This window comes from Pelophylax lessonae (assembly GCF_965119305.1).
Source record: "Pelophylax lessonae genome assembly, chromosome: 8".
NCBI classification, from domain to species: domain Eukaryota; kingdom Metazoa; phylum Chordata; class Amphibia; order Anura; family Ranidae; genus Pelophylax; species Pelophylax lessonae.
The window spans coordinates 14084391-14109852 of NC_138775.1; the positions used below are offsets into that span (position 1 = coordinate 14084391).

Consider the following 25462-nt stretch of genomic DNA (forward strand, 5'->3'; position numbering starts at 1 on the left):
GTGCGTGTGTACGGGGCTTAAAGGAAAAAAATCTAAAGAAAATTGTATAGTGTATATCCAGCTTTAGGCTTTAACAGGACAGGTGCACAGGTGAGAGTTAATAAGGAACCTGTTAGGCTGAGACCAGAGGCTCTCCATAGACTGATTACCTGATCAGGTGATCCTTGTTACAATGCTATGGGTGAGGATCAGCAGGTGTATAAAGCATTGATGGGGAGCTGTCTTTGGGTATAGTCATTGTCTGTGATTTGATAAGAAGCAAGCGGTTCAGGTATGGCTCCAAAGAAGGCGACCCCAGCTAGCATGGACACAGAAGAGGCTCCTGGTAAGATCAGTGGTTGGACTGTGAATTATAGAGTGTAATGTTGCAGCCTGTCAACCAAGCACCCCCCCTCTCCCTTTGCTATAGTCTGAATGTTGTAGATAATATGTATTTTGCAGCAATACATGTACTTGGTTGTAGCCATGTGTCTCCTTACATTTACTGGCTGTGGTGGTTATTGCATTGTAATATTGTACAATGGTGGTGTTCCATAGTCCTCTCTTGGTCAAAGCCTACCAGTTAGGCGCTGAAGGCTATAGAAATTAAAAAAAAAAAAAAAAAAAAAAAAAAAAAAAAAAATTTTTTTTTTTTTTTTTTTTCCCCTGTAATGAGCATGGAGACCAAAGTGAAATGTATTACCAGTGAAGGGTGGCTTGTTAGATTAAAGTGACCCCCCCTATGAATAACGTAGGCCCCCCCATTTCACACAAATGGACTTTTTTTTTTTTTTTTTTTTCCCATTGATGGATGAAAAACAGACACTGTATTCTTATGGAACAATGGAGGATCATTTATTTTACATCCGTATGGAGATAGAGATCCATCTCCATATGGATGTAAAATGAATAGTATGTATATTGCAACCCTATTTTTTTTTTTTTTTATCTGTAAAAAGTGACTGAACTGATGAAATGAAGGGGCTTCAATGTTGCATGCACGCTTCTGATTAAAATTAATCTTCATTGCATCTGAGCACCATAAACCAAAAAACACTAAGGGCAGATGATTCCTAGCATTTACTTCCTGGAATCCATCTGCCCTTACTCATGCAGGCAGGAGGGTGTATTTGGCTGAGAACCCATCCTCCTCCTGAAGACTTCTGGGGTGTATGACCTCATTTGCCTAGGCATGAAATCATGATGTAACTGTAGAAATGGGGAGACTTTTAAAATAAGTAAAAATGCTACATTCCTATCTATTAATGCTAGCAGCATGATTATTGAAAATCAATGATAATTGGGAGAGTGAAGTTCCACTTAATCATGCTTGAGTTGCTTGGCCTTTATTTGCCATTAAAGGGACCTAGAATTGGCTACGTGCCTTGTAAGGTAATATGCAACACTTCAGGTGTTTGCTTTCATCTGATCTCTCCAGAAGGATGGGGGGGGGTTGATTTTTTTTTTTTTTTTTTGTATCATCCAGGATCACCATGCATCTCCTGACAGGGCTGATGGCTCTAAGGAAATCATGCAAATCCTAGGATGGGCATAGCTGACTCCTCCACAAAGCAACCAAGGTATGTCCTTGTGGCCCTGTGGATGTCTGGGTGCTGAGCTACAGCCTTCATGCTCCAGCAGTAAACTAGAGGGACAGCAGTTATGCAAGTCTGTACTAATTGCACAATGACTGGCAGGTGCTGGGCTTTGACTACTTTAGGTAACTGGTGGAGAAACCAGTATGGATGATGCAACTTGGGTGGCTTCTCTGGTCACTGCAGCCATTGAGTCAGTTGATGGGAGGTAGACGAGGGCACTGCTACCTTGCCTAGGGACCCACCGTTTTTTTTTTTTTTTTTTCTCCCCTCCACCATGTTGGTGAGGTGGGATACTGGGACTCGTGGTGTGGCTGTGTGTCTTGCTGTTGCTCAAACTGTAAAGCAGTGGTTCTCAACTCCAGTTCTCGGGGACCCACCAACAGGCTAAGGTTTGCAAGATGACTAAATTACATCACAGGTGATTGCAGTATTCTAGTCTGCATCTCCCCAAGGTAATACTTAAAATCTGGCCTGTTAGTTGGTACCGAGGACCGGAATTGAGAACCACTGCTGTAGAGGCACTAATATATAGCAATGCTTTGCATCACAATAGTTGCTTCGCCCACCATCAGTTGATGTGTTCTATGTCCTTCCAATTTATCTCTTAGCAACTGCTGCTGAAACCAAGGTCCCAAAAGCCCCAAAGCCAACCAAGCTGAAGACCCTGAGTAACCCTTCTACATTGGCCATGGTGGTGGAGGCCCTGAAGACCTCTGAGAGGAAGGGGACCTCTGTGCAGGCCATACGCACTAGGATTCTGGCTGCCCATCCTACTGTGGACCCTGTGAGGCTGAAGGCTCTGCTGAGGAGTGCTCTGAACAAGGGGCTAGAGAAGGGAATTCTTGTCCGACCACCAAACTCCAGTGCTACTGGAGCCACTGGGCGCTTCAAGGTGCGTAGAAGCTGGATTTGGGGTTTTGTTGTGTGCTCTTTTTTTTTTTTTTTTTTTTTTTTTTTTTTTTTTTCTTTCTTTGACAAACTGTTCCAGGAAATGGGGGTGGGGGATTTGGGGGTAAATAAGCCAATGGAATTCTGGGGTTTATTGCCTAGTGGCTTCACTAGGACTGTCCTGGTAAAACTGTGTGTAATTGGACTAAATTTTAGAATAGTTGCCTCCTTTATAAAAAGTTAAAGATTTTAGTTCAGAGAGGGGGGGAAACACATTGGGTGTAAGGTGGTACATCAAGTCCCCTAGTTGTATAGGTTTTGCATCAAACCTTAAGTAAAAGGGGACACGATTGACTCTTCGAGTCCTGGTTATCGCATTCAATTTGCAGGCAAATCATAGTGCCATATGAGATGCTGGAGGGGTGTGTTAATGTGAACACCCAGGGCTGCTGTTAGAAATCGCAGGGCCCCGTACAGACTACCTGGCAGGGCCCCCCCCAAGAAAATAAAGATATATTTAGCTAAAATTACAACAAAATCACTATTAGCAGACACAAATATAACAACTCGCATAATTCCTGCTAAATCTAAAAAAAAAAAAAACTATGTTAATAAATAAAAATGAAGATGAAATAAAATATACAGGCTGCACAGTTGGAGCTCAGTGATCAGAGACAGAGGGAGAGAAACAAAGTTACAAATAAACTCCTGAGCAGAGATAACATTAGAGCCAGTGCTGGGAGGGGGCCCACATAGGAAGGGGGATTAGTGAGGGACGACTGTCTTTTTCTCAGCAGATAAAAGCTGATAGCAGGGGGAGGAATAGAGATTAGATTCAGGTGCTGGAGGAAGATTTCTGTATTTGTTGTCCCATCACTAATCCCCCTTCCTGTGTGCTCGGGCCCCTTACAAGAGGGCTGGTGGTCCCCCCCCTATCAGCGGCCCTGTGAACACCCCCAGATCAGTTTGCATATCGCAGTGCTAACTGTCGGATCGCATAGGGATGAACACCTGTGCAGACCCAAAAAGGGTCCTGTGCGAGTGAAGTCCGAATCTGAAGCAAATTCAGCTAATCTGTATGGCTGAATTCCCATCGCATGTGACTTGCAGTGCGCTTCAAATCGCATGCAATGACTGTCATCCCATATATGTGAACCGGGACTAAGGGTGTGAGGTTCTGGAGGGAAATATTTGTGTATTTTTTACTAGTAGTGGATGCTTGGAACAGACTTTAGCAGAGGTGTGGCGTTAAAGAGGAAGTAAACCCTCCTCTGCAACTTGTACATCTAGGTACTGTAAATATCTCCTAAACATGCACCATTTAGGAGATATTTATTTACTTTGCATGCAGCAGGTGACATCACTGGTGCATGCGTTCTGAAGGGACTGCCATTCCTTCAGAGCCCCGTGCCGTGACCGTCGGCTCCCCCGCGCATGCGCGGGAGTGACGTAATCGCGGCTCCAGCCAATCAGATGGCCGGATGCCGCAAGCCCGGGAGAAAGGCGAACCAACATGTCACCCGTGGAGGTAAGCAGTTGGCACTCATTCAAGGTATTTCATAATGAGCTAGTATGCGCATACTAGCTCATTATGTGTTTTTCAGGTGTTCGTTTAAAAAAAAAAAAAAAATTCTGTTTACAACCTCTTTAACTGCAATAAGTGAATGTGAAAAAACTGGTCTTTGGTCTTTCTGCCATCCCTGTTTTTATGCTTCTAAAATCTGATTGGTACTTCATGCAGGGCTTTTCCCTGATAGACCGGGGGTCCTCAAACCTTACAGGGCCAGTTATGGCTTGCTGGTATAGTTTGGGGGGGGCGGCAGTGCTTTTCACAAGTAAAATGACCCTGAATGTTTCATGGTTGGTGTAATAAATGGGTTCCTCTTTACTCTCAGCTGGCAAAACCAATTCCAAAGACCAAGGAGGGCGGCAGCAGTGACGGATCAGAGAATATGGACCCCAATGCTGAGCCAAAGGAGAAGCCCAAGAAAAAGGTTGTGAAGAAAGCAGTGTCTACAGAATTGAAAGGTAAATTGAATAAATCCAACTTGGTATGTCTGGTGTGGGTTTTGTTAGTTTTGAGTTTTTTTCACACACAAATTGTGTAACATCAGAACTTTGCCAGTCTTGGGCATCCACTGCCAATCAACACTTTTGCTGGTTGGCAACCATTTTACAAAGAGATTACATGTCTGCTATTGGCTGGCTTTTCCTGTCATTCAGGAGCTGTGCAGCCCAAAGAAGGCAAATTGGGAATCCTAATGGATTGAAGCAGTGTGTGCTCAACACCATGAGTTGAGGACAGTACCAAGCTTCAAGGCTCTTCTACAAATTTCATTTTTAATTTTTTACTTTTTGTTTTCCTATCATGGTGTAAAAACGACAATAAATACCAAAGCTTCTTTATATTGCAGGAGAGAAACCGGAGAAGGAAGCGAGCACCAAGAAGATAAAGTCTGCTGAGGTAAGGCGTATAGATGGTTCCTGAACCTGGCCGAATCTTTCATGCCAGTGCCACTATCTCCCCAGAGGAACCTTCTAAAATGCATCAGGGGTGCAGGTGGGGGTTCCCCTTGCGTTGGTCATTGGGAAGCATTCTTCCCTTACAGACGGCTTTAAAAGATCACTGGTATCTTGCTGGCTCTAAAGTGGCATTGGACCCTGAACAGTGTAGGCTCCATCAATGGCTCAAGGACCCCCCTAGGGTTCTAAACGCTTAGCGCAGGGGTGGGGAACCTATGGCCGGGGGGCCGTATGCGGCCCTTGAAGTAATTTGGTCCGCCCCCCCCCTGTGCAGCTGAGTCTGTGTCTTTCAGCTGATCTGTCAGAATGGAGCTGATGCTTCCTGTATAGTTTAGACTCCATTCTGACAGTCTGAGTGAGTCACAGGCGGAGTGATATCAAATGCTCTCCGCCTGTGACCAATACAGGAAATATTGTCTCTTCCTCCAGTGCGGCGCCGCTGCTAGCCAGCATTTCCCGCCAGCAGCACACACAGCAGTACCCACCAGCAGTTCCTATCAAAACTTACCACCACAGAGTTGACTGCGCTCCAGACTAACCAATGCAAACCTGGAAAACCAGTTGCGAGTGGCAACATCAATACTATCTAACATCACATACCTCACCAAAGAGAAGCAGTTGCAGCCATCACATTAGGGGGAGTTAATTAAATGTTTGACCAAATATAATGGGCACATTTTTAAGTTGATAATTTTGTACGGCCCCAGAATCATTTTAATAGCCAAATGGCCCTTGGCAGAAAAGGTTCCCCACCCCTGGCTTGGAGCATGAGCCAATTTGACTTTGGCAGTTGCAGATCATATTTCTCATGAGATCTTGGTATCTATTTACTGCCTCTGCAGCCTGTTGACTGGTTTCGCGGGTTTTTTTATCTCCATCTTAGAAGCCCAAGGCACCTAAAAGCAAGAAAGATGCTGAGGAGCAGCCAAAGGGTGCAGAAGCCAAAAAGCCTAAAGCCAAGAAAGTGGATGGGGATACCAAAGCCAAGAAAGTGGATGGGGATACCAAAACCAAGAAAGTGGATGGGGATACCAAAGCCAAGAAAGTGGATGGGGATACCAAAACCAAGAAAGCACCAGCTAAGAAAGAAGAGAAAGCAGAAACTACAGAGAAAGAAGATGAGAAGGGAACACCAAAAGCCTTAGACTCTGAAGAAATTGCCACTGCCAAAACCAGCAAGAAAGGAAAGAAGTGACTTGATATGGCAACAGGGTTTTAGGATTTTAATGTATTTGAATAAAGTATTTAAGAGTTTTATCATGTGGCTTTTCCGGAATGTGTTGGGTGCCATCAGATGCTTTTGGATGAGTTACTAGAATGCATTACTGATGTGCCAACAGATTTAATTGTAATGTTTTTTAACTTATTTTGAATAAAGTATTTAATACAGAATTTTCTGTTAGTTTCATCTTTGGGTTGGGGATGCTTCTGGAAAATCTGAAGGCATTTGGCGCGATCAGATTGTTTGGATAACCTACCAGAAGTTTTCAGAATGCCTCGGTGACTCTCCTCCCTCTCCAAAAACCCATGTGTTGTGCCCTCCATGACTTTTTAAGATAAATGGGTATTTCTCCTCACGCTGCAGTACTAGGTGTAATCCTGGGCTCTGACCTGTCCTTTCAGCCCTGATCACTGTCAAAAGCCTGTAGGCTTCACCTCCTGTAACATCTCTAAAATTCACCCCGCTTTACCTAAATTGCCCCACCAAGCGCCTCATTCACTACCTAGTTATCTCTCACCTTGACTATTGCAACTCCATTCTCACAAGCCTACCTTTCCATAGGCGATCCCTTCAGTCTTATGAATGCTGCTGCCAGAATCCTAACTGCTCAGTGTCTGCCACCCCCCTCTGCCAATCCCGCCACCCCCCTCTGCCAATCCCGCCACCCCCCTCTGCCAATCCCGCCACTGGCTTCTGCCAATCCCGCCACTGGCTTCTGTTTTTTTTTTTTCCCAGCAAATCGAAATTCAAAATGCTAGCAACCTTCAAAGTCATTCGCAACTCAGCCCTGAGCTACATCACCAATCTTTGTCTCCAAATATCACCCAAATCATTCTCTGTTCCTCCAAGACCTGCTTTCTTGTCTTCTCTCATGCACCCCTCCAGAGCCTCTCCCTATCCTGGAACACTCTACCTCCCATCTGTCCTTTTATGGCCCCCCCCAGTTTGTACCACTTTCCCCACCCTATTACCCCAATTTTATTGTCGGCTCTTATGAGCAGGGCCCTCTTTTAACTGTACCCCCCTTAGATTGTAAAGTGCTGCCTGAAATGTTGGCACTATTGCAATCCTCTATAGAATATTCTGACAGCAGGTGGGGGCACAAAACTTGGCCTATCTACAAAGGATTTCTAAAGTCTCTTAAGGCTGCTTTCAGAGGGTGTTTTTTCAAGTGCTTTTGGGTTAACTGCTTCTTAAAAGCTCAAATTGCTTGCATAGTAGTTGAATAAAAGACAATAGTCAATCCAGTTCAACCTGGGTAGGTGTGTTGTGTGGCCGTAATCATCTCTCATACCCCTGAATGATCTGATCATTGAGATGCAAGTCTAAGAGTCTTTTGAAAGCCATCACACTTCCTGCAGAAACCACCTCTTGTGGTAGAGAATTCCACAATCTTGTAGCCCTAACAAAGAACCCCCTGCGTTGCCTGAGGTTAAAACGCTTCTCTTCTAATCGCATTGTATGCCCTCGAGTCCTCATGCAATCCTTTCGACTGAATAGCTTTTTTTTCTATGCTGAGATCACCAACGAGGTATTTATAAATGGCTATCATGTCCCCTCTCAGGCGTCTTCTCCAGGGAGAATAAATCAAGCGATTGCAGACGCTCTTCATAATGAAGGTCCTCCATTCCCCTAACTAGTTTAGTTGCCCTTCTCTGGACTCTCTCCAGCTCCAACACATCCCTCTTCCCTTTTACAAACAATGAATGTGTGCACACTGGGGTGATGCTGTTTCTTTGCAGTAGAAAAAAATCCTGCTTGTAAAGTTAAATGCACTTTCCCATTGAAAGCAATGTAAATGTACCTGTGATGCAGTTTTGAGTCGCGTGTCCTCTAAAAACCTCTTCAAAATTTTTTTTTTTTTATTTTAACCATGAATCAGTGTGAAAGTGAACTTTTGTTGGAGTGTTTTTTTTTTTTTTTTTGGGAAGTACAAGGGCCTGCCTGATTGCATACCAATTGAAAGGGTTTAGGTTTGATCTCATATATGGTTTTGGTAAATCCTAAAGGGGGGGGAAAAAAAATCTACAGAAAATTGTATATAGTGTATCTATCCAGCTTAAGTGACACTTCACATCTACGCAGCTTCAACCGCTGACTTCATTAACCACTTAAGCCCCGGAGGATTTGGCTGCTAAACGACCAGAGGGTATTTTGCGATTCGGCACTGCGTGACTTTAACGGACAATTGCGCGGTCGTGCGACGCTGTACCTAAACGAATTTTGCGTCCTTTTTTTTCCCACAAACAGAGCTTTCTTTTGGCGGTATTTGATCACCTGTGCGATTTTTTTTTTTTTTTTTTTTTTTTTTTTTTTTTTTTTTTTTTTTTTTTTTTTGATCACGCGCTATAAACAAAAAAAGAGCGTAAATTTTGCAAAAATAACAATATTTTTCCCTTTTTTTTTATATGAAATTCCCCCAAAAAAAAATGTAAAAATCAAAATTTTTTAATATTTTCGGCCAATTTGTTTTATGCTACCTATGTTTGGTAAAAAAAATCGCAAAAAGCGTATTTTGATTGGTTTGCGCAAAAGTTATTGCGTTTACTAACAAAGGGAAAGATTTTTGTCATTTTTGTTGTTTTTTTTTTTAACGCGTAATGGCGGCGATCTGCGATTTTTTTTTTTGCGGTACTGCGACATTGCGGCGGAAAGATCGGACCCTTGACTGACATTTTTGACACTTTTGGGGTTACCAGTGACATTTCTACAGTAATCAGTGCTATATATATGCACTGTTACTGTAAAAATACACTGGTAGTGAAGGGGTTAACTTTATTTGAGAGGGAGGGGCTGTGTGTGTCCCTAGGGGCGTGATTCTAACTGTGATTGGCTGTGGCTTCAACTGTATGCAGAGTGATCAATGGATCTACATAGTAGATCCATGTGATCAGCTCTCATACAGAGAGGAGAATGACAGGCAGCTTGTTTACACAAGCTGCCTGACTTTCTCCCTCTCCCCCGCCGATCGCAGAGTGGCCGGCGGCGATCGGGTCCGCCGGTCACACGCACGGGGGGTCCGTGACCACGCGGGAGCGCGCCTCCGGCGGCGCGCGCTCGCTCCCTAAACCCTCACAGGCGAGCGACGTAGACCTACGTCACTTTGCCTGTGAGGGGCTGACCGCCGCCGTAGATAGTCGTGCGGCGGTCGGCAAGTGGTTAACAGAAGTTAACGCAAGTTGCCAAAAAGTAGTGCAGGAACCTTTTTTTCTGAGTCGCGCTAATTAGAATGGTTCCATTGCCGTTAATGGGGTGAGACTGAACTAAGTTGTGGCACTGTGAACCGCCACTAAGAGTATGAAACAGATCCATGGCCAGTGGCGGTGGTGAATGAGAATTTGGGGGGGGGGGGGTGGGGTGGCAAAACCAACACCCCCCCGGCGGGATGGCCGGCAATTGAATATACCTCTGGCTCTAATCACGTGCTTCAAAAAAAATATCCCCTATTAAAATCCATGCATCAGGCCCCCTGCATATAGATTAGGGGGCTGGACGCATGGATGGGGGGGGCAGCGTCCCTGTGCCCTCAAAGGACAGGCTGCCACTGTCCATGACAGGAGATATCCCTTCTCTTCCTGTCCATGGCAGAGATATCCCTTCTCTTCCTGTCACACAATGGGAACAGAAAATCCTTCCAAAGTAGAGAGAAATCCCATCTTTTATGGTGGTTAAGCAGGTGTTCCCATTCCAAAAATTCCCCCCCCCCCCCATTTACTTTTAAAGCATCAACAGAAGAACCTTAGATTTATCAATCTGTCAATTTTGACAATGGCCCCTGGGACAAATAGATGAACGGCCGCAAACATGACCTTTTCTAGCTCTCCCTTATCTATCCAAGATGTTTGGACTTTAGATGTGCTTTAACCTTTCATTTCGTAGGATGCATTACTTTTCGTAGATGATGGATGTTAGGAAAAATAACTTTATCTCAGCTATAATGTATGACTGTTTCTTTTTTTTTGGGAGGGGGAGCCTTTATATCGGGGGTATTGAATTAAAATTTACAAAGGTCCAGTCAGTAAAATATTCTTTCAGCAGAGGTCCAGATCGCATGTTTGTGCGATGATTGCCCTGTATCCTCGCAACCAATCACCTGCTTGTTAACTTGGGTAGTCCCCGCCCTCTGTCTATAGCTGTCCTGCCTCCAGCTGTTGGCTCTGTGAGACTGCCAGTGGTGATGGCTGTGGGAAGAACGACTGTAAAGGGTGGGACCACAGGGGTCCCGATGAGAAATGAACTGGGTCCGGATACGGACCGCGGTCCGCCATTTAGTGATGCCTGCTTTATATTATTATTATTATACAGGATTTATATAGCGCAAACAGTTTGCGCAGCGCTTAATGCCCTGTACACACGTGCAGATTATCTGCAGACTTTTGTCTGCAGACTTACCTTTTCTATGTAGTGCAAGGGCCTGCCGGATTGCATACAAATTGAAAGTGTTTAGGTTTGACCTCATATTATATGGTTTTGGTAAGTCTGCAGACAAAAGTCTGCAGATAATCTGCACGTGTGTACGGGGCATAACAAAATGAAGGCAGACATTAGTTACAATACAATTTGGAACAAAAGGAATCAGAGGGCCCTGCTCGTTAGAGCTTACAATCTAAAAGGAAGGGTCAATTGATACAAAAGGCAATAGCTGTGGGGGATGAGCTGATGGAGCAAGTGAAACAGTGTTATTAGTTAGTAGCAGGGTAGGCTTCTTTAAAGAGAAGGGTTTTCAGGGATCGTCTAAAGATGGATAGATTAGGGGACAGTCGGACATATTGGGGTAGAGAGTTCCAAAGAATGGGAGAAGCTCTGGAGAAATCCTGGAGGCGAGCATGGGAAGAGGTGACAAGGGAGCTAGAGAGCAGGAGGTCTTGGGAGGACCGAAGAGAGCGGCTTGGTTGATATTTTGAGATCAGGTCAGTGATGTAGCTGGGGGCAGAGTTGTGGATGGCTTTGTAAACTATTGTTAGCACTTTGAATTTTATTCGTTGGGTGAGTGGAAGCCAGTGAAGGGATTGGCAGAGAGGGGTGGAGGACACTGGGTGGAAGCCAGTGAAGGGATTGGCAGAGAGGGGTGGAGGACACTGAACGGTTGGTAAGGTGGATAAGTCTTGCAGCAGCATTCATTATGGATTGAAGGGGGGATAATCTATGTAACGGTAATCCAATGAGTAGGGAGTTGCAATAGTCGATTTATATATTAGAAGGGTCATACAAACAAGTCACAACGGTTTAAATATATTTTATTACAAATGAAACATTTCACAATAGAACATATGAACCCAATTAGAACAAGATTTTCACTTATATACACCTACATACAGTGTGCATCTTCCACTTCTCATAGGGAGTGGGGGGGGGCCTCTATCATCAGAGGCGCTTAAGGGTTGGAATCTGGATTCCACACTCGGATCTCCCTCGGCAGGTGAACAGCGAGGGGGGAATACAATTTTAATAGTGGTAGATACCTAGAATATACTGAACTGCAAAATGTTTAATCGCTACAGCTGGCTAAATCACAGATCAATTATCTGACTGCAAACAGTCCATTTTCTCTGAAACTTTTTGGTTTAGGACCCACCAACGGCCAGTGCAACATTGCTTTCTGAACTGTATTGGCCAACCTATTCTCTAGTCTAGAGCAGCCTTTCTAAACACAGAAGAACCCCGTAAATAAATTTCTGGTCTCGGGGAACAACTCATGATACATTAGTGTGATGGTCAGTGGGAAGAATTCCCCTCTTACAGATAGCTAAAAAGGTCAGTGGGAACTTATCTGAGAGGCAGAAACTGCTCATTGCTCAAGGAACCCCTAGCTACTTCTGGAGGAACCCTTGGGTTCTACGGAACCCTGGTTGAAAAACCCTGCTCTAGAGGAACATCCACTGTGGCCTATGAGCCTGACAAAATGGCTCTGCTGTTACTAGCTCCTAGTGAACTGATTGGCTGCCTTCTCCAAACATTGGCTCACCTTGCTAAATGTTGTCTGAACTGTATGTAGGTGACTGGACTGTTTTAATATCTAATGCTTCTGCTCAGCAGATAGTCACAGCTTTGCATACTATGTCATATATCATATATTAAATTTACATCTCTTTGTGGCCGGCGTTGGCTATAAAGTCTGTGGTAGCCAGCTACCTGTTACTTTGACACCCATCCTCTTCAGATATTGGTTACCCCAACATACTATTATGGTAACGAGTCAAAAAAGACACCAAATGCAAATGGTCATTAAGTTGAAGCAATTCTGTTCTGCAGTCCAGAGCAGAGAGGTGACTCTACAGGTGCCCACTGCTAATTGGATGGCTTGTGATAGATTCTCTCAGTAACACATGGAGTTTAAGGGCTCATTCATACTTAAGCAATCTGTTGTGGTGTGTTAATGCAAGCTATAGCATGTGTCAATATGCATTAAGGCAGTCCATTCTTTAGGAATGGGCAGCCGACGAAGGAAGTCCACTCATTAGGAATGCGTGGCCAATGGAGTAGTCCACTCATTCCTATAGGGCGGCTGAAAAAGGCAGTCTTATAATTAGGAATGCACGCCAATGGAGGAGTCCACTCATTCCGAACAGAGCGGCCGACAAAGGCAGTCCACTCTTTCTGAACAGGCAGCCAATGGAGTCTACTCATTCCAAACAGGTGGCCAATGAACGTAGTCCCTTCATTCTGAAGGGGTAACCAACAGGGGCAATCTATTCATTGGGAATGGGTGGTCATTGAAGGCAGTCCGCTCATAAGGAATGGGCACCCAACAAAGACCGTCCACTCATTCCACATGAACGGCCAATGAAGGCAGTCTACTAATTTCAAACAGGTGGCCAATGGAAGGAGTCCCTTCATTCTGAAGGGGTAACCAACAGGGGCAATCTATTCATTGGGAATGGGTGGTCATTGAAGGCAGTCCGCTCATAAGGAATGGGCACCCAACAAAGACCGTCCACTCATTCCACATGAACGGCCAATGAAGGCAGTCTACTAATTTCAAACAGGTGGCCAATGGAAGGAGTCCCTTCATTCTGAAGGGGTAACCAACAGGGGCAATCTGTTCATTGGGAATGGGTGGTCATTGAAGGCAGTCCACTCATTAGGAATGGGCAGCCAACAAAGACCGTCCACTCATTCCCCATGAGCGGCCAACGAAGGCAGTCCACTCATTCCGCATGGGCAGCCAACGAAGGCAGCCCACTAATTTTAAACAGGTGGCCAATGGAAAGAGTCCAATCATTCTGAAGGGGTGACCAACAGGGGCAATCTGTTCATTGGGAATGGGTGGTCACTGAAGGCAGTCCGCTCATTAGGAATGGGCGGCCAATGGAGGCAGTCCATTCATTCCGCATGGGCGGCCAATGGATGCAGTTTATTCATTCCGATTGGCGTCAATGGAGGCAGTCCATTCATTCCACATGGGCAGCCAATGGAGGCAATCCACTCATTGCGAATGGGCGGGCATCAAAGCCAATCCACTCATTCTGAAGGGCTGGCCAACAGAGGCAATCCCCTTGTTTGGAATGGGTGGTGAAAAAGGCAGCCTGCTCATTAGGTATGGGAAAACAACAGAGGCAGTCCCCTTATTCCAAAAGGGTGGCCAACAGAGGAAGTCCATTCATACCGAATGGGCAGTCAATGGAGGCAGTCCCCTCATTCTAAACGGGGGATCAATGAAGGTAGTCCAATCATTATGAGTGGGCATCCAATGCACCAAACTGAATGGGGAAAAAAAAAAATCAGATGACCTTGAAGTTCCTCATGCCTTGCACGCTACGCTGATTTGGGGTGTCTTTCACAATAAATGGTACCAGAACACCCCATACATGGAGCAGTTCCATTCATCACATTGCATAAGTGTAAATGGGCCCTAATACTTGTCACATTTATTATTTATGATGGCCTCAAGTAACTCTTAGATCGGTTACCACCTTCAGAAAACTTAGTAAAGAACTGCAAGTCAAATGCACTTTTTTAATATGTGCTGCTCCTGCCACTGCTGGCTGCTGTTGGACTGAACAGAACTGCATTGTGTGTAAAGGCTAGCTGGTAACAAGGTATAGAAGCATGACTTTGCTGGAGACAAGTTAACTGTAGAATATTGTGTTTTGTCTAGAGATCTCTTTTAAATTTCTGGGGGTGTACATTTCCACAATTTAGATAAATTGAAGGTGAGAACCTGTCATGGATGACCACCATTGCCCATGTGTTGAAGAAATTGGTAGCAGCTGAGAGATTCTTCACTGGCTGCATGCTTGTTCCAGGTCAATGTCTCACCAAGTCATGAACATGATACTGGCAGAACCCATATGGCCATCAGGACAAGTTCTCCTATCACATGCTGCTAGTTTAACTAGTTTAAAGCCCCCACCATCTTTTTTGTTGGTGAGGAAACCAAGGATTGGTGGAAAATCTATACCAAAGATTGTCTAAAATTAGCTCTATTTAATGCGGAGTTCCGGCCACAGAAACTTTTTTTTATTTTTTATAAATACTTCCCAAACCGTGATCCACCGCCCTTCATACATCCGCTAATCCGGTTTTAGACAGTTTAATAATTGATTGGCAATCATAAAATCTTACTTTTTTTTATAAAAAGTTTGCTGAGCGCCGCCATCTTTGTTAGTATGCAAATGTATGCCCTGCTTCCTGGTCCTAGATGGAGGGGGCAGATGAATGCAGCGCGAAATCTCGCGCATGCCCAGTACTATGCGATCGGAATAGTAAGGGTTTCCATAGGGAAATAACGCGATGAGAGGAGCGGCCGGCCGCCTACGTCACTGGCCATTGCCTCCTGGGAGTGTTGAGTAAGAGCTCCCAGGATGCATTGCAGGACAGGAAGTGACGGCGCGGGCCGCGGCCACAGAGGGAGGAAGTGGAAGGAAAGGTGAGTATATTTTCTTCTGAAACAAGGTAAGTAAAAAAAAAAAAAAAAATCGGGAATATCCAATTCTTTTTCAGGTGACAATAAGGAAGCGGATGGCACAAAATCTAATGTAACGATTTATGCGGCCGGAACTCCGCTTTAAGGGGAAAAAAGTGCATTAAAAACACATTCCATTTTTTTTTCTTTAGAACTCTCTGGAATGGACTGAAGTGCGCTCACCCCGGTACTCCGTGCATTTCATAATCCCCCACGGAGACGCAGGTTCCTGTAAAAAGCACTGTACTCCCTTATCATATCCTGAGACAGCTGTTATTAAGGCACTCGCAGAGCAGCGGCGGTGTAGCCGGGAGCGGCTGGCATCAAAAAGCTCCGCGGCGGACAAGCTTAACGAATTAACTCATCTTTAGCAAGTGGTTGTCCCCTATGCAGTGCCGTCCTGTTCGTGGTTTACGTCAGTTTCTAAACAGGACAAGGAGTTCCATTTACAGTGCAAAATCCCGTCTGCGGTAAAATGTATCACATGACTACAGTCAGCCAATCCTGCGACTGACCCAAAGAACGTCCAAACCCTCCAAGACCCATAGGGTGTAACAAAGGAGCCACAAGCCACCCAGGGTCCTCTCCTCACCCAAGCCTTCTAGGTCCGGCCAAGTTTATATTTTTTGGAGGCTGAGCTGTCCGTGGCTTGCAGAGTGCAATTGTGGTTTACATAGTTTTTCGGATGATTTCTGGAAGCAACCCAGAGTTCTTGAAGCCAATTTCAATTCCATTGTTGAAGGCTCCTTCCACCCGGGCTCTGCTAGGCCTCACTGCTACACGTGTAGATATCGCCCTCCATCAGGATTATCATTTGCTCGAACTTGTGCTGTAATTGGCCGCGTCTGGTGACAGGGTTGGTTTCTAAAGCGGTGACAATCTGTTGAAATGGAGTCAGATTTCAGATTTAATTATTCATTTATACATGAAGGCCCAGGGATTTTTTTTCAGGGGGAAGGGGAATTTATTGTTGCTTTGGGGGACTTATTGTTGTTGTGGGGTCCATTGTTCCTGGGGGAGTCTATTGTTGTGTGAGCGATCTATTGTTGCTGAGGGTCTAATATTGCTGGGAGGGGGATCTATTGTTGGGGTGGGGTCCATTGTTCCTGGGGGAGTCTATTGTTGTGTGAGCGATCTATTGTTGCTGGGGTCTAATATTGCTGGGGGGGATCTATTGTTGGGGTGGGGTCCATTGTTCCTGGGGGAATCTATTGTTGTGTGAGCGATCTATTGTTGCTGGGGTCTAATATTGCTGGAAGGGGGATCTATTGTTGGGGTGGGGTCCATTTTTTTCAGTGGGGACAAAGGGGAACCCAGTTCCGGAATCTCCAGCACTGACTGTATGTAATAGCAAGGGGTGTGCTGGAGGGTCTACTGACTCTGTCTGCTGGGGGGATTTATTGTCACTGGTGGGGATCTGTTTTTGTGTGAGGGTTTATTATTGCTTGTGGGGGATCTATTGTTACTGGGGGGTCTTATGTTGCTGGTAGGGATCTACTGTTGAGGGAGGGGTCTATTGTTGCTGGTTCCTGGAAGGTCTATTGATGCTGGGGCGGTCTAATGTTGCTGGGGTAAATCTTTTGTTGCTGAGGGTGGTATTTTGTTGTGTGTGTGTGTGTGGGGGGGTCTACTGTTGTATGGGGAACTATTGTTTCTGGTGTGGGGGTCTATTGTTGCTGGGGGAGACTATTGTTACTGGAGGGACCTACTGTTGCTGGGGTGGGGGTCTATTGTTGCTGGGGGAGTCTATTGTTGTGTGAGAAATCTATTATTGCTGAGATGGGGTATATTATTGCTGGAAAGGGAATGTATTGTTGCTGTGGGGCAACCATTGTTGTAGGGGTGGTGTCCATTATTCCTGGGAAAGTCTATTGTTGTGTGAGGGATCTATTGTTGCTGGTGGTCTAATATTGCTGGGGGGGTCTACTGTTGCTTTGGGGGAGCTATTGTTGTTGGGATGGGGTCCATTGTTGTTGGGGGAGTCTATTGTTGTGTGAGGAATCTATTGTTGCTGAGGTGGGGTATATTATTGCTGGGAAGGGAATCTATTGTTGCTTTGGGGGAACCTATTGTTGTTGGGGTGGTGTCCATTGTTCCCGGGGGAGTCTATTGTTGTGTGAGGGATCTATTATTGTTGGGGTGGGGTCCATTGTTGTTGGGGGACTTTGCGGTTGTGTGAGGGATCTATTGTTGCTGGGATGGGGGTCTATTGTTGCTAGAGGGATCTATTGTTGCTGGCTTTAGGGGATCTATTTTACTGCTTTTCTTGATATTAGACAAGGACAAATTCTGTACAAATCATTTAGCACCAAAAAAATAATCAAATAATGATGGCCAGAAGGAGAGCAATAATTAAAAAAAAAAAAAGAGCTACTCTGTAACTCTAAACTGGTAACCATTAAGTTTTTTTAAAATGTTGCCAATGGAGATTTTTATTGACCGTAGTTTGTGCTAAAATGAAAAAATTAAATAAAATAAATAGGAAAAAATAATTTTTTTTAAAGCTCCCCCGTCGCCGTGAACTCGCGCACAAAAGAAAATGTATACGGAAGTCGCGCCTGCAAATGAAAGCGCTGTTCAAACCACACATGTGAGGTATCGCCGTGACCGCTATAGCGAGAGCAATAATTAAAAAAAAAAAAGGGCTACTCTGTAACTCTAAACTGGTAGAATTTTTTAAAACATTGCCTATGGAGATTTTTATTGACTGTAGTTTGTGCTAAAATGAAAAAATTTAATAAAATAAATAGGAAAAATATAAAGTGCCCTTGTCGCTGTGAGCTTGTGCACAAAAGAAAATGTATACGGAAGTCGCGCCCGCAGATGAAAGCGCTGTTCAAACCACACTTGTGAAGTATCACAATAATTAAGAAAAAAAAAAGAGCTACTCTGTAACTCTAAACTGGTAGCCGATAAAATTTTTTTAAGCCTCGCCTATGGAGATGTTGACCGTAGTTTGTTGCATTCCACTGGTGTGCGCAATTTTAAACCGTAACATCTTAGGTATCTATTTACTTGGGGTGACATCATCTTTCACAATATACAAAAAAAAAAATTGAAAAATCGGGCTAACTTTACTTTTTAGTTTTTTTTAAATGCAGTGAAATGTATTTTTTCCACAAAAATGGCCTTGGAAAGACGTATTGCAACGACCGCTATTTTATTCTATATGAGTCTTTGCTAAAAAAATATGTATAATGTTTGGGGTTCTCTGAGTAATTTTCTAGCAAAAAATACAGATTTTAACTTGTAAACAACATATGTCAGAAATGGGCTCGGTCCAGAAGTGGTTAAAATCGGCCCTAAGTAGTGCAGGGACTACTCTGAAGCCGTTGCGACTTGAATTTGCACAGATATGAACGTTACTCATTGGAAATCATGGAGTACGACTAGTCATGCAACTTTGCAGTCCCCAAAGTCGCAGGACAAGTCACACAAGTGTGAAAAGGGCCTTAAAGCGATGCTTACCTGAGAGCGATATTTTTTGGCGTATTTGTAAATCTCTGCAACAGCGACGTTGGTGTTGAATTTGTTTTGGTATTTCTGAAAAAAAAAAAAAAAAATAAAGAAAATGTACAAGTTAGAGAGGAAAAAGTGACCTGCTGCAGAGGGGGCGGTAAGGCTGGCGATAAGCGGGCGCATTGTTGGCGCCATCTTACCCGTGACTCCTCGGCGAGGTGGGCGTTCATCTCCTGCTCGCTCAGCGGGCTCATCTCCTTGATCTGCTGGTAATATTTCTGCACGATTTTCCGATACTCCGGAATCTCCTTGGCATACAGCAGCTTGTTGGTGGGGGAGTCCTGAAATAAAAGATATTTTCAGGGGTCGATGATGTCACTACCTCCTAGCAAGCTGATAGGCTGCATTTCCCTATCTAGAAAAAGCATAGCAATTTTTATTCAAAACTAAAGAAATGTTTTCTGTGTATTTATGGGATTGTATGATCCCCCCCCCCCCCCCTTTTATTGGTTGAACTAGATGGACTTTCATCTTTTTTCAACCTGACTAACTATTTAACTATGTTTTTGTTTTTTCTTTTTTTTTTATTATTCAACATTGAAAAAATAAACAAAGTAAATGAAAAATTTGGTATTGATGGTAAAAAAAAAAATATTAAATAAAAAAAATAAATAAAAAGTAAGCATACAAATAATAGCTAGGGGGAGTATAGAGGTAATTAGAGCTGATTAGGGTTAAACAAAGGTTAATAAGGGGTTAAGTAAGAATATATATTTATAAAAATAAGCACAAAAATAAAAGGGGAGAAAGGGATGGAGGAGTTAATTGGGCTAGTTATGGTTAACTAGTAAAGTAAATAATGGGTTTAACAGGAATTCATTTACATACATATATATACATATATATATATATATATATATATATATATACACACACACATACATATATATACACACACACACACACATTATAAATATATATATATGTATATATATATATATATATACACACATATACATATATATATATATATATATATATATATATATATATATATATATATATATATATATATATATATATATATATACACACACACATATAGATATATATATCATTTTTTTTTTTTTTTTTTTTACTTGTCATGTTTTTTTAACAATATCTAATTTTATATGCAGCTTGAAGGTCACACCTTTGTACCACACATGAATGAAATAGTAAATACAATGAAATAATAGATTGTTACGTTGTATTTTCTCACTGGTGTCATTTTACACAGGATTGGCTACTTTTTGCTCTTTCTGGGTAATACAAAGCAATTCCTGGCTGTCATTTTTACAGCTGGTAATACCAAGGTCGGCAGGAGCAGCAAGGACAGGGGAGCTGGATGTAAAACATGCATCATAGAAATTTGTTGAAATTTTTACTGAACAGATAGTGGAAAAAATAAATCTTTAAGGGACACAGATACAAAATAAAGTTTCCCCTGCCCTGCTAAAAAGGAGTGTTCTTATTTGTTTTTGTGTTGTTTTTGGAGAGTTTCCCTCACTTTCTGTCAAGCTAAATGTCACCAGGACAGGAAAATCTCTCTAACAGAGCCATATAGCAAAAAAAAAAATACCATAAAAAAAATTCTTAATAAGAAAAAATAATAAGAAAAATAAAGAAAAATATCTCATTTAAAAATGCCAAACATAACATTTTTTAAATGAGAAGATGTTTCATGGCATTGGATAGGAATTTTGGCGCAGTTGCTGACACGCTCTTGTACTCCTCGCTCTCATCGCCTCCCCTGATAAGCTGTGTGTGGGGCCCCATTTGTACAGTTAATTTCTCTCTCTTTGAAGTTGTCCCCTAAAGGCAGTTTGCTGCGAGTCGGCGACTGTGTCAGGTCAATGAACCGTCCATTACCGAAAACATTCCCAGCTGTGTGCCGAGCCCTGCCGGCCAACAAACCAGAACAGGCTGCAGGGTGCGAAGTGTGCACCAGAGCGAGCCGCTATCACTCCGTACCCATGGGATATCAGAGCGCATCCACCAGCACCAGAGCGAGCCGCTATCACTCCGTACCCATGGGATATCAGAGCGCCCCCACCAGCACCAGAGCGAGCCGCTATCACTCCGTACCCATGGGATATCAGAGCGCATCCACCAGCACCAGGGCGAGCCGCTATCACTCCGTACCCATGGGATATCAGAGCGCATCCACCAGCACCAGAGCGAGCCGCTATCACTCCGTACCCATGGGATATCAGAGCGCCCTCAACTGGCACCAGAGCGAGCCGCTATCACACCATACCCATGGGATATCAGAGCGCCCTCAACTGGCACCAGAGCGAGCCGCTATTACTCCGTACCCATGGGATATCAGAGCGCATCCACCAGCACCAGAGCGAGCCGCTATCACTCCGTACCCATGGGATATCAGAGCGCATCCACCAGCACCAGAGCGAGCCGCTATCACTCCGTACCCATGGGATATCAGAGCGCCCTCAACTGGCACCAGAGCGAGTCGCTATCACTCCATACCCATGGGATATCAGAGCACCCCCACCAGCACCAGAGTGAGCCGCTATCACTCCGTACCCATGAGATATCAGAACGCACCCCACCGGCACCAGAGCGAGCCGCTATCACTCCGTACCCATGGGATATCAGAACGCCCCCACCGGCACCAGAGCGAGCCACTATCACTCCGTACCCATGGGATATCAGAGCGCCCTCAACTGGCACCAGAGCGAGCTGCTATCACTCCGTACCCATGGGATATCAGAGCACCCCCACCAGCACCAGAGCGAGCCGCTATCACTCCGTACCCATGGGATATCAGAGCACCCCCACCAGCACCAGAGCGAGCCGCTATCACTCCATACCCATGGGATATCAGAGCACCCCCACCAGCACCAGAGCGAGCCGCTATCACTCCGTACCCATGAGATATCAGAACGCCCCCACCGGCACCAGAGCGAGCCGCTATCATTCTGTACCCATGGGATATAAGAGCGCCCCCACCCTTCCCTGCACCAGAGCGAGCCACTATCACTCCGTACCCATGGGATATCAGAGCGCCCCCCACTGGCACCAGAGCGAGCCACTATCACTCTGTACCCATGGGATATAAGAGCGCCCCCACCCTTCCCTGCACCAGAGCGAGCCACTATCACTCCGTACCCATGGGATATCAGAGCGCCCCCCACTGGCACCAGAGCGAGCCACTATCACTCTGTACCCATGGGATATCAGAGCGCCCCCCACTGGCACCAGAGCGAGCCACTATCACTCTGTACCCATGGGTTATCAGAGCGCTCCCACCAGCACGAGAGAGAGCCGCTATCACTCTGTACCCATGGGATATCAGAGAAATCCCTCTGGCACCTGAGCGAGCCGCTATCACTCTGTACCCATGGGGCATCAGAGCGCCCCCACCGACACCAGACCAAGCCCCTATCACTCCATACCTGTGTATGTGATCCTAGTAATCCAGTGCTCCCAGAGATTCTCACTCCTGTGTTCATGTGATCCCAGCACCCCAGTGCTCCCAGAATCTCACACTCCGATGTTCTTGTGATTCCAGCACCCCAGTGCACCCAGAAACTCTGACTCTTGTGTTCTTGTGATCCCAGCACCCTAGTGCCCCCAGAGATTCTCACCCCGGTGTTCATGTGATCTCAGCACCCCAGTGCTCCCAGAGATTCTCACTCTTGTGTTCTTGTGATCCCAGCACCCCAGAAACTCTCCAGCCTGTGTTCCTGCTATCCCAAGAACTCTCATTTCCATATTCATGTGATCCCAGCACCCCAGTGCTCCTAAAAACTCCTACTCTTATGTTCCTGCTATCCCACAATCCTAGAGATTCTTACTCCTGTGTTCATGTGATCCCAGCACCCCAGTGCTCCCAGAAACTCTCACTCCTGTGTTTATGTGATCCCAGCACCCCAGAAACTCTGACCCCTGTGTTCCTTTGATGCCAGCACCCCGGTGCTCCCAGAGAAATTCATGACTTGTAGAGTACATTCAGAAGAGAAATGGCAGAATCAATGTTTTCCCACAGAAAGTATTTGGGACAAAAATGTAAACATTTGGTATTGTGTACACCATGTGGTTTTTTATCTTGTGTGGGAATAAAAGCCGGCACGACCTGTTCTGCCCTGGAGTCACTTCACCATTTTAGTCGTTTCCTAAATGAAAATACCTTCCAGAGATATTTAGGAAACTTTACTGAACAAAGCCATTTAAATTCCAGTTCTTTTAAAGCTGTACTCCGGGATAAGCAAATAAGCGAATCCATTCTTAATGTGTATTCTTCTAGAATCTTTGTGTATTTCTTCCAGATCTGTGCAGTAATCCAATGTGAGACTTCCTGTAATAAAGACCGCTCACTGCTGCTCTCTCTCCTTGTGCAGGATGACTGGTCTTTTCTCCGCCCCCTCCTGTATTTTTCTGTAGGCAGCCTGTAGTGGGTGGAGCTGCTAGGTCCCTTCCACAGCTCTGCTCTCTCTCCTTGTGCAGGGAGACTGGTCTGGTCTCCGCCCCCCTGTAGTTTTCTGTAGTGGCTGGAGCCTGCTGAGCCCCTCCCACAGCTCTGCTCTCTCTCCTTATGCAGGAAGACTGGTCTGGTCCCACCCCCCCTCTCCTGTAGTGACCTGGAGGCAGCCTATAGTGGCTGGAGCCTGCTGAGCCCCTCCCACAGCTCTGCTCTCTCTCCTTATGCAGGAAGACTGGTCTGGTCCCACCCCCCCTCTCCTGTAGTGACCTGGAGGCAGCCTATAGTGGCTGGAGCCTGCTGAGCCCCTCCCACAGCTCTCATCTTTCTCCTTGTGCAGGGAGACTGGTCTGGTCTCCACCCCCTCCCGTAGTTGCCTGCAGGCAGCCTATAGTGGCTGGAGCCTGCTGAGCCCCTCCCAAAGCTCTGCTCTTTCTTCTTGTGCAGGGAGACTGGTCTTGTCTTCACTCCTCCTGTATTTTTCTGCAGGCAGCCTGTAGTGGGTGGAGCTGCTAGGTCCCTCCCACAGCTCTGCTCTCTCTCCTTGTGCAGTGTGCCTAGTCTTGTCTCCGTCCCCTCCTGTATTTTTCTGCAGGCAGCCTGTAGTGGGTGGAGCCTGCTTGTTCCCTCCCACAGCTCTGCTCTCTCTCCTTGCGCAGGATGACCGGTCTTGTCTCAGCCCCCTCCTGTAGTTTTAGTCAGGAAGCCTGTAGTGGGTGAGGTCTGCTGGGCTCCTCCCACAGCTCTGCTCTCTCTCCTTGTACAAGGTGACCGGTCTTGTCTCCACCCCCTCCTGTAGTTTTCTGTAGTGGGTGGAGCCTGCTTGTTCCCTCCCACAGCTCTGCTGTCTCTCCTTGTGCAGGGAGACTGGTCCTGTCTTCGCCCCTCCTGTATTTTTCTGGAGGCAGCCTATAGTGGGTGGAGCTGCTAGGTCCCTCCCACAGCTCTGCTCTCTCTCCTTGTGCAGGGAGACTGGTCTTGTCTCCGCCCCCTTCTGTATTTTTCTGCAGGCAGACTGTAGTTGGTGGAGCCTGCTTGTTCCCTCCCACAGCTCAGTTCTCTCTCCTTGTGCAGGGTGACTGGTCTAGTCTCCGCCCCCTCCTGTAGTTTTTCTGCAGGCAATCTGTAGTGACTGGAGCCTGATGAGCCCCTCCCACAGCTCTGCTCTTTCTCCTTGTGCAGGGAGACTGGTCTGGTCTCCGCCCCCTCCTGTAGTTGCCTGCAGGCAGCCTGTAGTGGGTGGAGCTGCTAGGTCCCTCCCACAGCTCTGCTCTTTCTCCTTGTGCAGGGAGACTGGTCTGGTCTCCGCCCCCTCCTGTAGTTTTTCTGCAGGCAGCCTGTAGTGGGTGGAGCTGCTTGGTCCCTCCCACAGCTCTGTTCTCTCTCCTTGTGCAGGATGACTAGTCTTGTCTCCGCACCCTCTTGTACTTCTCTACAGTCAGCCTTTAGTAGGTGGGGCCTGCTGGGCCCCTCCTACAGCTCTTCTCTCTGTACAGGATATTGATGATGGATCAAAGTGATGCTGATTGGTCATAGTGGTCATGTGCCAGCACATGACCAATCAAAATTGCTCTGATCTATCCCAGAAGCCCTAAAGAATGAACAGAGCTTTAAACTCCGCTGCAACGGCTGTGGTGGGAAGTGACAAGTAATCTCCCCCCATAGAGGTAAGTGCAGAAGGGTCCAAGGGGTGGGAAGGTTTAGAGTTTTAGTCCCCCTGTTTGAGACAGATGTATCTATGATCACAAACATCCAAGGGGGGGCGCCTCACCTTTCCAAGCTGCATATCCGAGATGGAGCAGGCGTCTATAAAGGCCTGAGCGATGACAGACAGACAGGCGTCCATGTGGTCCGATTTCTCCATATCAAAGACAAACTCCGGGTTCTTCAGGATATTCACCCAGAAACGCAGAGGAAGGCTGCAGAGAACAGAAGGAGAGAAATAAAGGAAAAAAAATGAAACAATGAATAAATGAAGATAAATAATGTGTACAATGTAACCACTTAGTCCACAACAATCCCTTCTTTAGGCTCCATTCACATATAGGTCGCCTTACAGGTAGCGCCGGCCCGGCCCTGACCACTGGCCAATCACTACATTCTTATCTCAGATTGCGGCCGCTCTCACCTGTTGGTCTTCCAGATGTGCAGTGTGTCAGGGTCAGAGATGCCGCGTTTCTCCGCCTGCTCCTCCAAGAAGTCAAAAAAGTATTTGATGGCGAGAGGCGGCCGGTCCTCCCGGATGCTGAGAATGGCCCGGAAGAGGTCGTCCAGGAACTTCTGTAGAGTTCCCTGTATTCCAGAAAAAAGAGTATAATTAAAATTACAATTCAGCCAAAATCAAGCAACCAATCATCTTATGGGGAAAAACCTTGTACAGTGCCACATCCCGAAATAACTCCCCA

The 25462-nt window shown here is 45.6% G+C and overlaps 2 protein-coding genes across 2 annotated transcripts in view; one reads left to right on the forward strand and one right to left on the reverse strand.

The window, feature by feature from the left end:
• Positions 1 to 273: 273 nt before the first annotated feature.
• On the forward strand, positions 274 to 6183 carry H1-8 (H1.8 linker histone; the record flags this gene model as incomplete). The annotated part of the gene is made up of 5 exons (XM_082265625.1): positions 274 to 325; positions 2186 to 2469; positions 4361 to 4493; positions 4880 to 4929; positions 5872 to 6183. 5 exons carry the CDS (start codon positions 274 to 276, stop codon positions 6181 to 6183), a joined length of 831 nt encoding a protein of 276 aa, XP_082121751.1.
• A 9040-nt stretch (positions 6184 to 15223) lies between these two features.
• Positions 15224 to 25462, reverse strand: part of PLXND1 (plexin D1) — a 240597-nt gene continuing 230358 nt past the window's right edge. The window contains exons 32-36 of the mRNA XM_082265543.1: positions 25186 to 25349; positions 24829 to 24976; positions 18775 to 18915; positions 18584 to 18658; positions 15224 to 15995 (exon numbers count right to left, since the gene is read on the reverse strand). Of these exons, the coding sequence (XP_082121669.1) occupies positions 15879 to 15995; positions 18584 to 18658; positions 18775 to 18915; positions 24829 to 24976; positions 25186 to 25349 (645 nt within the window). The 3' untranslated portion in view covers positions 15224 to 15878. The remainder of the gene's footprint in view (positions 15996 to 18583; positions 18659 to 18774; positions 18916 to 24828; positions 24977 to 25185; positions 25350 to 25462) is intronic.